This window comes from Vidua chalybeata, chromosome 2 (genome assembly GCF_026979565.1).
Source record: "Vidua chalybeata isolate OUT-0048 chromosome 2, bVidCha1 merged haplotype, whole genome shotgun sequence".
NCBI classification, from domain to species: Eukaryota; Metazoa; Chordata; class Aves; order Passeriformes; family Viduidae; genus Vidua; species Vidua chalybeata.
The window spans coordinates 95,014,697-95,026,844 of record NC_071531.1 but is presented as its reverse complement, the minus strand read 5'-3'; the positions used below and the strand labels follow the sequence as shown (position 1 = coordinate 95,026,844).

At 38.0% G+C, this 12,148-nt stretch overlaps 1 protein-coding gene across 3 annotated transcripts in view; it reads left to right on the top strand.

The window, feature by feature from the left end:
* Positions 1 to 12,148, top strand: part of DCLK1 (doublecortin like kinase 1) — a 237,329-nt gene that overhangs the window by 189,460 nt on the left and 35,721 nt on the right. For all 3 annotated transcript variants that reach the window (XM_053934574.1, XM_053934577.1, XM_053934575.1), the window contains 3 exons: positions 2,702 to 2,759; positions 3,486 to 3,605; positions 8,757 to 8,903. In XM_053934574.1, coding sequence (XP_053790549.1) covers positions 2,702 to 2,759; positions 3,486 to 3,605; positions 8,757 to 8,903 — 325 coding nt within the window. The remainder of the gene's footprint in view (positions 1 to 2,701; positions 2,760 to 3,485; positions 3,606 to 8,756; positions 8,904 to 12,148) is intronic.

The window sequence follows — 12,148 nt, the reverse complement described above, 5'->3', positions numbered from 1 at the left end:
TGTTTTCAGTCTTTTTAAGCCTCTTTAACCACCTCACTTCAAAGTCTGATATGTCCATCATTTGCAGAGCCAGAATTAATGGGGTGATACTTGGGACAGAGAACTTTTCCATTTCCTTGTGAAGTACAATTCCAGTGTGTATTAGACTTCAAAGGAATAGGACCATAAGGTGTTAAACAAGTAGGAATGGGTCTTGCTGCACAAATTCACTGGTCGCATGAATACTCCTTCTCCATAGCTGTGAGATCAGTCTGTGAGCACTGGTTAATACAGGTTTGTGAGCACCTCAGTACATTCACAAGCGTTTTCCTCTGACAATGAACAGTCCAAATAGAAACTAAAAACCATCTCAAACCAAAAACCATCTCCAAAATTTTCACATGAGGAATTCTAAATCCCGTTTTGAGCATCTGTGAATGTACAGGCACATACTCTAAAATACATTTTATACATGCACAAATACAACAACAAAGATAGATTTTTGTCTCCAGTGCAATCTAAATCTCCGTGAAGTTTGCAAATGTTTAAAGAGCCAGGGAACATGGCACCAAGCCCTGTTATAAGCTAGAGGTCTAACTCTGTGGTAGTGCAGTGGGTCCAGACTCCTGTCCAACCATAACATGTTGCCTTCTTTTTGTAGTCCCTTTTTATTGTTTGGAGTGAGCAATAGGTGAGAGGTGAGATGCCTGTTTCACAGCGACTTTCTGACATGGCCATGCATATTTTTTGGTGGTGTGTAAGTTGCAGTGGTGCTGACAGGCCGCGGTTCTGCAGCTTTTCAGGGGAAAGGATTTACATTATCTTAGCTTTAATTTTCTTTTTACCAAAACAAAGAGCAGTCAGAGTTGTCATCTGCTTGTTACATATCTGCTCTATCGTATGCACTATTTGTCCTGCGGTGTTTTTATATGTGTTCATTTTTAACTTTCAGATACTTTCAAATGCTGATATTTCCTCACTAGCTCACATTTCCCAGTGTCTTGGAGTACATGGAGTCTCTCATGGCCAACAAAAACCATCAATTTCCTTTCTCATGACAGAAAGGAAGCATTCCTAGGGCAACCAAGCAGCTTGAAAGAGACTGCTATTGAAAGAGGCTATATTTTGTCTGAGTTTGAACCCCAGATATCTTAATTTCTAATATTTCTTGTTCAACCTCCTCCTTCTAGTCCCAAAAATAGTGTCCAAATCTCTTCCTGTCCCCTCACTGAACTTGGACTGTAGCCACTGAAGAGTGGCACTGGAAGGGGGCACCCTACATGGAGTGCAGCCCATTTTGGGGGGCTGTAGCACTAAACTTCTGTGTGGGGGAGTACAAATAGGAGAAGCTTTTGATTTTTATTTACTTAAATCTTGAATAGATATGCTGTAATTTCCCCCCCCCCCCAATTCATAAACCTTCTTATCTTGTGTGATTTCTTTTAATTGATGTCCTAATAGAGATTGTTTTAGCTCTTTGCCTGGGAAGGTAAACAGAATTAATGTTTTGGTAGTATTTACTGAATTACCCATTTTTCCTTAAATTAAAAATTGGTGGTACATCATTGCCAGAGAAGTTCTCCATGTTTAATATGGAAATGAAAATGCCCAGTTGATTTCCAGATACAGTGCTTTCAGTGTATTACTCACTTTGTATGTCCTGTTTGACAGACTGAGCACACTTTTAGACACATTAATGTCTCTGTTGAACATACTCCCTATCAGTTTAATGTATCAGTTTAACTACTGTCTTTTGTGAAATGAGGAATGAAAAAATGACCCTGTATTCTTGAAAGGTTTTTTTTTCTTAATTTTTAACCAAACATGCCTAAAGGCAATGTAATAGATATTTGTAACTCGTGTTACAAATGAAAATATTTCAGTAAGATCTTTTTTTTAAATTATCCCTTTTCCATTTAATCTTATAGTGAAACTGGGGCTTGTAGGCAGAGCTTCTTGTTTTCATTCTTACAGTCATCTTTTGGTTTTGTAACTTAATTAAGAAATGGAAGTTGATACTGCTAACTTACCTACAAGCTAATTTTTCTATGTTAGTATTCTAGATAATAGATACATGTAGTAGTGATAAATATTATAAGGATTCAAAACAACACAGTAGTTAAAAGGAAATGTTTTCTCATCTTGAACTAATTTCTCTAGTGTCTCCAGAACCTTCCACATTCTTGCTACAAGCCAACATGTTTAACTCTGTTAAATATCCTATAATTACTGAATACTTAAAAAATTATTCCAAGGACTGACATTTTTATCATAGCAGTTGTGACTGCAGATATGCAAACAATTTCATTTTAATTAAAAAATAAGTAAGTATTTTCCATGGGTTGTATTTTTTGTAGGATAGAAAAGAAAACTTCTTTGTTTTGAAAATATTTGAACCTGTGAACACTGTATGGTATTTTTACATAAAAATGACAAATAACAATTCTCATTACAAAATGGAAGAAAAAGTCAAGCAATTTTTTTTTGTTTTGAAAACACTGAAATGCTTTCATTTTAAAACAAAAAAGTTTTATGTCTTTTTCTCAGGCATGCATATTTAATAACTTTGGCTCAATTTCACAACACTAGTCAAATCTAAGCTTTGTTTCTTAAAAAAATAATATTTTACTAGAACTTTAACTACACTTATATAACAAATATAAACTCAACTGAGAAAAACAGTCAGTGTGATTGAACATAATTTTTTCTTCTCTTTCCTCAGATCAACTGGTAGAGAATATGCTCTGAAAATAATCAAGAAAAGTAAATGTAGAGGAAAAGTAAGTACAAAATAAATATGAGACCTAAAGATTTTTTTTTTGAAGATTTTTTTTGTGAGAGATCATTTTGAGAAGCTGTTGGTATTTGTGTCCTTCCTGACAAGTGTTAGAATCTCTTTGGTTGAATTCTTTGCCTACCCTCTGGAGACTCTTGGAGTTTCAGGAGAAAAGGCAGTCATGTGCTGTTCTAGACATGTGTAATGATTCTCCAGTTGGTTGTTTGTGCATGACTCCTTTTTCTTTATTCATGTAATTATGTCCTCTAATTCTCATAATTCCAGGTGTTATAGAAAGCAGAAAATAATACAAATAATTATAACAACACTGGTCACTGTGTGTAAGGCATAGGTTAATTAAATTGATGTCAATTTTGCACCAAGTGACTGTTAGCTTTTAAAATCAGTAACAAAAGGTACTGTGAGAAGATGCTATCATGTTGTTAAATCTAAAGATTCTGCATAAGAGAAAATTTTAAAAAGCTTTCATTTTTCTCTGCACCAGAAACACATCTTTTCTTCCATTTTTTTTTCTGTGTTCTGCTCTCTCTTTTTTCAGTTACCACATTGATGTTTTTAAACATGTTCCTTCTCTGTTGCTGGAGGCAACATCTGTTAGTTTTTTTCAAAAACCCCAGAGAATCCATGCAGCTCCCAATTATCTCTGCTTTTTCTGCTGTGAATTTTTTTCCCACTAACCCATATTCATTGAAGATTTTTTGTGTGTCAGGAACACATGATCCAGAATGAGGTATCTATTTTAAGACGAGTCAAGCATCCCAATATTGTACTTCTGATCGAGGAGATGGACATGCCAACTGAGTTGTACCTTGTCATGGAACTTGTAAAGGTGAGTATTTTGCAGTCAAACTGCTTATTGTATCAGCCATATTGAAAAATTCCATTCCTGCTTAGGCTTACTGAAAAACATGGGATCATGGAATAATGTAGAGTGCAAGAGCTCTCTTAAAGTGGTTTAGCATCCTACTGAAAGATGTGTAACCCACTGTCAGATTTTCTTTTTTTTAATTAGCTCTCAAATATTTCAAATATTTGTCTAACTTCCTGTAAGCCACACTTGGAAATGTTCTTTTGACAGTACTTTGTATACCACCAGTTTTGTTTGCTTCCTCAAAAGAAAACTCTTTAAAAATTTATAATCTGCCTTGAGGTGAATTGAAAATATACCCAGTCCAAATAGCCATAAATACCAGCCTTCAAAATACAAAAAGGTGAAAGGGTTTCATTAGTTTTTATTAATTTACATTAAATCTAAACAATATTAAATGTGTTTTTTCTCTATTGATTTATATTAACACTGTCAAACTTGCCTCCTCAATAGCAATCTAAATTTAAGCTGAAGGAAGGGGAAATGAAAAAGAAAAGCCTGCCTTTTAAAGCGTGGTTCTATTCTAAAAAGTAAATTTGCAAATGCAGTAATTTATATTTTGGACCCTATTTATTTCTTCACAGTGACTGAGAGAAAGCTCTTTTTGGCAAACAGGATTGTTAATCTGCTTTGCTGTGGTTGTATGTGGAGGTTAGAAGGTGCTCTTAATGTAGGCACCTCATTGAGATGTTAAATAGGGCAATCCCAGGTCCAGGTGTTTCTTAAATACCCTTTCGGAATCTGGTCTGGAATATAAGAGCAAGTAAAATGAGGAGGTTTTTTGGTTTGTTCCATTATCCCCCATGCTCTGTGGCAGCACCAGTGACACAAGCCATATTTCCAGTCCAAAGCTGGAAGGCTCTGTGTGCCTCACGGGTGGATGCCCACAGATTTTCCCTGTCCTCGTGGCAGTCTGGGAAAGAAAGTCTTGTCATCTGTGAGAAGCTCAGGCCATGCCCCACATCTTAGCAGATGGCAACATTGTCCTCGTAGGTTTGCGCCTGACCAATGCCCTATTTGTCTTGAGCAGTGCTGTGGAGCTTATGGTCCCCCTAACCCCCCTGTCCACCACCTCCAAGCTCTGAGGAAGCACACTAGGAGATACTCGTACTAAGAAGCTGACGTATTTTCTGTGATGAAGAAGTTAAATCCTAAGACAAAAGAAAAATACTGGCACTCTTTCATGCCATGAATACCTTTGTGTAACCAGTCCCAGAATAATTTCCCCACTTCCTTGACAATCACAGCCCTCTCTCACTCTTAGGCATGCAATGTGAAATAGCACAGCTTGAGATCAGATACCATTAGGCATCTAACACTATTTTAATCATAATTACTGCCCTATTCTATTCTATTCTATTCTATTCTATTCTATTCTATTAAGTGAGCTCACTATGAGATCCATGCTACTGTTGGTTTTCCTCAGTGTCTGTGAGAGCTTGTTCAAAGGTACCTCAGTCCCCTTGCACAGCACTGTAATCACATGTATCCACAGCTTTTAGCCTGCACTGACAAATCCTTCATCTTGGCCCCATGAGGTGTGCTAAGAACTAAAAGCTGTGCCTTGTCTAACTTGACAAGATGTAAGCACAGAGCTGGTTTTATGGGTGAAACCTGCTGTGCTATTCATGACTGAAAAATGTGTAAACTGTAGTGTCCAATGGATTTTTAATTTAAGTCCTACTCAGCTAAATGAGAGAGGAAGGGATTAAAACTCTTAGAAAACAATTTAAAAAATAAACCTTAAAGATACATATTAAAAAAAATGCATTGTAGTCACTTTCTGGAGAAATCTGGTTTTTTGTGCTATTTCTTCTTTACTCTTAAAGATTGCTGCACATATTCTTTTAGCTGTATCATGGAAGGGCTCTATAGGAATCTCTGCTTCTCATATCCTAGGGACCACTGTTCTAATAGTCTTTACTTTTATGTAGAATAATAGAAGAAATGTAGAAGAAATAACCTTATTCGGGGGAATTAACTTCCTTTATGTGATACAAACATCTATTCCTTGATATACAGTTGGAATAAAAGCCTTGTTGCACTCTCTGGGTACTAGGGAAGGCATTTCTGGAAAGACATTAATTGTTAATTGACCAATTGCTGACTGTTACCATTTCATAGTGTGCACTGTTAGAATTGATTAACCATCTGTTATTGACTGACTTTAGAAGACCTGGCTTTAAATCAAACTCACAGACAGGAAAGAGAGGCAAGGAGAAAACGCTTGATAGTGCAGAGCCCGGTTTCAGTTAATACCACCCTGCATTAATTGGCAGTAACATGTTTGACATAAGTGACTGCTGCAAATCCCGCCCTCACCTCATGGCAGATAGGCCATTCATTGCTTTGTAAAGTGTAAGAAAAAGCACTTCATAAATACAAATATAAACACATTTCAAGTGGTGCTTGTAAAAGGAAGCAAAGACCTGGTTTCTGGCACATTGCCTTTTTACACAGCGAAACAAAATTGTTATTCAAACCTAACACGGGTTTGGCCAATTTAAGAAGCAAGATTTATTGCTGAGTTTCCTTTACTGCTACAGGATATGATTTCACTTTTGCAGAAGAAAAAGAGAGATCATATCGTTTACATAACAAGGTAATAAATAAATAATTGGTTACTGTAGTTCCAAGTACACTTCCTCATGTGAACAGATGATAAAAACTGCATTCAGATGTTGCTGGTCCTGTTTCATTCCAGAACAGGGGATTTAAGACTGAAATGTCATCCTGAACTCACCCCTGGTGCCTGAATAAATGATAGTGACCTGCTGTGTGAATCGGCTTAGCAGAACCTTGCAGGTTAAAGTGCTCTTTGGGGAGAGCAAAGTCTGAAAACAATTCTGCCTGATAGAGCTGTCAGCTCTGTTAACTCTTTCCAGGATTTCACCTCTCCTTTAACTGCAGAGAATCCCGCAGACTAAATATATGCTCTCTTTTCTTAGCAGGATACCTGGTAAGAAACTTTACCGACTACAGTAGATGCTTTAATGGAGAAAATTATTCTGCTTCAGATTGGCTTGACTGTCTGTTAAATTGCTCTGCAGCCTCTATCTTTTTCTGAGTTTATGTTTCTCCTGTGCATGAACATTTGTTCCTTTTCTTCTGACTTTGAGCCAAAATTTTTCTTCTGTTTTTAAGGCTCAGCTTCTTTCATTCTTGCTCCTCATATCTCAGCTCAGACTATTTTCTTTGTTTGGAGGCAGATGCTTTGCTGATGTTATTGACACTTCTTCTGAGCATCTGGAACATATTAGATAAGACCAAAGATCTGTCTAATCCACTGCCTCATGTTAAAAAGCAGCTGGTACAGGGGTTTCACAGGAAGGAGCTTAGGGAAGATAGATTATTTATCTCACATACTTTGCCACATGCTGATATCTAATACTTAGGGATCAGATAATGCCATGAAGTACATGGTATTGTACTTTTGCCAAATATTTGGCCTCTTTCTCTCTAATCCTCTATCTGGTTTAGCTTGGCCTTTTGTTCTTCCTTTTCCTTGACACTATGTATCTTGATGTGTCTTGAACAGTCACCAGCCAGGGCAAGAAGTTCGATGTGGTCCAGATTTAAAAATGGTTTGCTGTAAGCAATTTCCAAAGAGCTGGGATTTTGTATCTACAATGGGAATAAACCTGCCCTGGCATACTTCAGCTGCACCTCAACAATGCAAAAATTTTAATAGTTTGTCTGGTTTTTTTATAACAAGTCTGTTTTACCAGGTTTGAGTGTTTGGTGGCTCTCTTTTCCTACCATTTTCTCTGTAGCCATGATTCCTGGAATTTTTTTTTTCTTCTTTCCCATCTGTCCTCTTTTCTCTGGAAAGTGGAAAAAGTGTTTACTCTGGAGTTGAGCTTTAAAAAAACCCAGAAAATATCTTGAAGCTGCTGATAAAACTATGAGAGCTGGTAAAGCTGGGACTCCTCTGTTGCCTTCAGAAAATACCTGCTTTTTCTTTTAAATACAGTCCTCTGATTTTTTTTCTTGATGTTTTGACTGCAGCAGGGAATTTTTGCATTGTTTTTGCAGAGTTATCCTTTGCCTTCTTTTTTTTTTTTTTTTCTTTTTTTGGTTCTTGTTGGACTGTCTTTTCTTTGTGATTCTGCTTTGATTTTGGCCAAAAGCCAAAATCTCTGAGTAGAATCTCCCAAAAGAGATCACTGGTTTTTCCTCCAATCTGCCAAGCTCCCTTCTTAATCTCATCTTTAAAATTACTCCTCCATCTTTGTCCAAGCACTTCTGTGTTCCCTCTCCCTACTTGCCAGCTCACCTCTGGAAATATGGCTGCCTCAGACGCTGGTGAAGATCATTTCAACTTTGAGGACTTCCACTTAGCTCTCTTTCTTTTCTTTTTTTCTTCTTTCTCTCTTGTTTTCTTGCTTTTCTTTTACTGACAGCAGCTTTTAGCTGAATTAGGCAGCATGATGAGCTGAAAATGGCACAAGCAGCCAGCTGTGTCTCCCAGTATAACTGCCTGACATACATGGTGTAAAGTTCTTCAGTATTAACTGCAAGAGGCATCACACTACCAAAAACCTCACATCTTGTGTAGAGAAAGTGGTTTCTAAAATCCATGTTTGCAAAGCTTTATGAGATGGAAACAGTCTTTTACAATACGATAGCAGTGACGATAGATAACTTTGAGTTCTTAGTTTTACTCTGAGTTCCTTCATCTTTTTAAGGTTCAGTTAGGCATTGGGCAAAAGTTTGATGTCAATCTGTTTGTGATTATTATAAGGAGTGCCAATGGCATCATGATAGGCAAGTATGTAGTCTTGCCAGACATTTGTAGCAGGCTCTGAACACACAGGTTGGCAAGTGCTGGACATGTTACAAAAGCAGCAGCAGGTGGGAATGGTTTGCAGTAGAAACTCCAGCCTCTTGGCTGACCAACTCAGCCATGAACAATGGTTCTGAGTGTTGGTCTCTTTATCTGCCATTATGGGAGATGTCATCACAGTACCCATAGTTTATAGCTTCAAGGAAACTGTGCTGCTCCCTTCCCCTCCTCCTCCTCCATCTGTAAAAATGTTCCTTGATCTCCCCTAAATTTTTCAGTCGTTTCACAAGCAATGTTGCTCATATCCCATGGTAATTTTGCTCCAGGGAGGAGATCTTTTTGATGCTATTACTTCAACCAACAAATACACAGAGCGGGATGCCAGTGGGATGCTTTACAATCTGGCCAGTGCCATCAAATATCTTCACAGCCTGAACATTGTCCACAGGGATATCAAGCCAGAGAATCTACTGGTAAGTGAATATTCATCTTTCAGTATTGCTGATAACTTTGGAGTGTGTGAGAAAGGGTCTGCACTTCCTCCTTCCACATGCCTGCCAAGTTTATTTCAGTTTTTTAAGTCACTGATCTTTTAATTTTAACCTTTGCATTGTAAAGCTCTCCTAATAACAGCTGTCCCAGGAAGTACAGTAACATAAGGTGGTATGTCTAGACTGTTCCATGGGACACAACAGCTAAGTAATTCCTGGGATCACTAGAAGTATACTTGTAGTAAACTGCAGGAAAATTCCAAGCTTGTCATAATTATAAGTGTTCTGTCCTCAGCAGACTATTCTGTACTTCTGTCACTGCCTAAATAATTAGCAACCCTTTAGTTTTACAAGTATGGTGTGTGTAAATGCTGTGTCCTAATCATGTCACACATCAGAGCAGAGCCAGGAAGTGACTTCATTGTCCTTCCCCTACTGCATCTCCCAAATCTATAGCACTTTTTATTGAGCTACTTTCACAAACAGACAATCTAAATCTTTGTTTTTCTGACTAAATCTATATGAGCCTTATCCACTGAAGACAGTGAAAAATGTACCCTGGCAATTAGTTTTCTGAGAATTTTTCACACTTGGATGCAGGAGTTGCATCCTCCACATAGTTTTATTTCTCCTGATTATTTCACAGTTCTGAGTTTTCACCAATTTGCTGACATGTTCCAATATCAGGATGTCCCAATTCTCCATATATTCTGCAACCGTAAAACAATGTTTGTAGAATCATAGAGTATCAGTTCTCTCAGCTGTGTGCTCTCAGCCATGACTTAATGCATTTAGTCCTGCTTGACAATGAAGAGGTTTTATGGGAAAACTGACTCCAATAGATATTACTAAACTTCTAGGCAGTGGAATTTTTACATCTGAAGTTCCTCTAGTGGCAAGTTCTGGGTGAGGAAGTGACTTGCCCTCATTTTCCAGAAACTGCTGAAAAGACACTGGGTGGAAGTTTCACTAGACACTAATGACTGATACACCTTTCTTGGCCCTTTTGCTCCATTTTAATTTCTGATGCTGGTGTTAATAGGTGGCTGCATGCAGATGTTGTAGCTATCCCATGCCAGGATTCATTAATGCTGTTCCTGGAGTGTGGAGGGTCTTGGTCTGGGACAAGCTTTGCTCTGCTGCTGTCTTGACTTGTCTGTAAATGCCTAAATTCTGTTGTTGTAGAGTTAAAATTCTGGGGGAAAAGAGGTGGTCAGGAGGTATGGATAGGAGATGAGGGCAGCAGGGCAATGATTAGATTTGCCTGCTCAGCTTTTCTGGTAATTGCCCACTAATGGGAATGATCACGTTGTTCACATTGTAGCTAAATAATTTCTGAATGACTTTTCCAGAATTGTGCATTGATTTTGAGACTGAGCTGTAAGGATGCAGCATTTAATCTCTTGCAGCATCCTAATTCTCAAAAGCCAGCATTTGATTCACAAATTGCATTGATTCTCTAAGGTTTATCAGGTCCTTGAAAGAAACAAGTGCTGTTTTAGAAGAGTGCTTTGGAACCAGCCTTACCTGAGCTCTGACTCTGGTTCTGACATTGGCCACCTGTGGCCTCAGTGTGTCTGAGCCTTTCTGCTTTTTTCTTAGCTGTCAAATGGGATGTGTGGTTCCTTATGTCACAAAATTGCAACTAGCATTATTTTCATGGCATTTGCAAATCACATGAAAAGTGCCACATGGATCTCAGCATTTCTTTTGCTAAATACCTTCCACTTGCCTTTTGTAGCCTGCCCTTTTCCTTGCAGCTCTTTAATCCTTCACCTAAGTGGTAATGGCAGTATTTTCCCCTTGTTCTTGTGCTGTGGCTTTCCAGAACTCTGCTACTGTCACGGTGCTGCACATGCAAACCCTGGTTGTGTTATTGCTGGTTCTCCTGGCCGCTAGTTTGAGAATCAACCCTTTCTCCCCCACCCTTTTCCTACTCATGGATTGTAACTTTGATTTAGAGGAGAATGTCCTGAGGCTAAACAACCTCATTAGCAGCAAAAAGACAACAGGGAGGATGAGCAAGGCTGTAGAGTTGCTAGAGGAGAACATGGGGAGTGAAGGGGAATATGCTGCTCTGGAGAAGGAGACAAGAAGAGGATATTCACCTGGAGCTGCTTTATTTCATCTCTCCCCGGCTCCTTTGTCTCTTTTAATTTTTCCTTCTTCCCAAAAGTCTCTTTTAGGCTTAGAGCTGATGTGTGAGACAAGACCTAGGTCCTGTTAATAAATCTTTGTGTATGTGAACCTGTCCTGCGTGCAGCACCCATTATTTTTTAACTGCTTAAATATTCCACATTATCCTCAAGGCATGTAAAGTCCATCTAACGGTCAATTGTCCAAGAGTTTAGGGTGTGCTGAATACCTGTGATGTTTTAGCATTTTTGTTTGTTTTTTTATTCTCTAGGGAGTCTTCCATGTTTTAATTGGAACATTTTTCATAATTGTTGCTATTTAGAACGTTTATTTTGTCAAGTCATGGGATGTCTTTATAGCCATATAATAAACCCTAGAGAACAACTTCTCTGACTGTTGCCATCTGCACTGATCACAAGAGCAGCTTAGAAAATACTGACAGTCTTTATACTAATAGGATACATATGGTGGCATACAATTATGTGTGGCTGCATTCAATTAGTGTAGTACAATTACACAGTTTTATAGCTTAGTTAAAACAGTGAAAGCACTACGTAGTGGGCAATTTGCACTAATCCCCACTTCTATAATTGCCCTTCAGTATTTAAATGCAGGAACATATATAGCATTTATTCTAAATAACATGAGCATTAAATTATCTTTCCCATTCTTTGACTGGCAAGTAACATACCACAGCTTCACACTGGGCTCTTTTTTATATGAAGTTAAAACAGGGTGAGGAAAAGTTACTTTCTTCATTTTTACAAGTCAACTGAAGTAGTTTTCCAGGAAAAGTAATTCCTTGAAACAGATGAAGCAGAATACTAGAAAATACATTGTACCAAACCTTCTGCATTGGTAAATATTGCCAAACAAACCTCTTCTGTAATTAATTTCTAGTATGTATGAGTCACACAAGGTGTGGTCTGTTGAAGGAAGGAATTTACAAATGTTTGCTAGGTTAGCACAGCTCAGAGAGGGCTATGTAAGAAGATAAATGCATGAAACAGAATATGAAATACTCATTAGGCCAGATTCAGCTCTTGATGTCCAAGTGCACACTTTACATACTTCAGCAAGTGAATATTTAA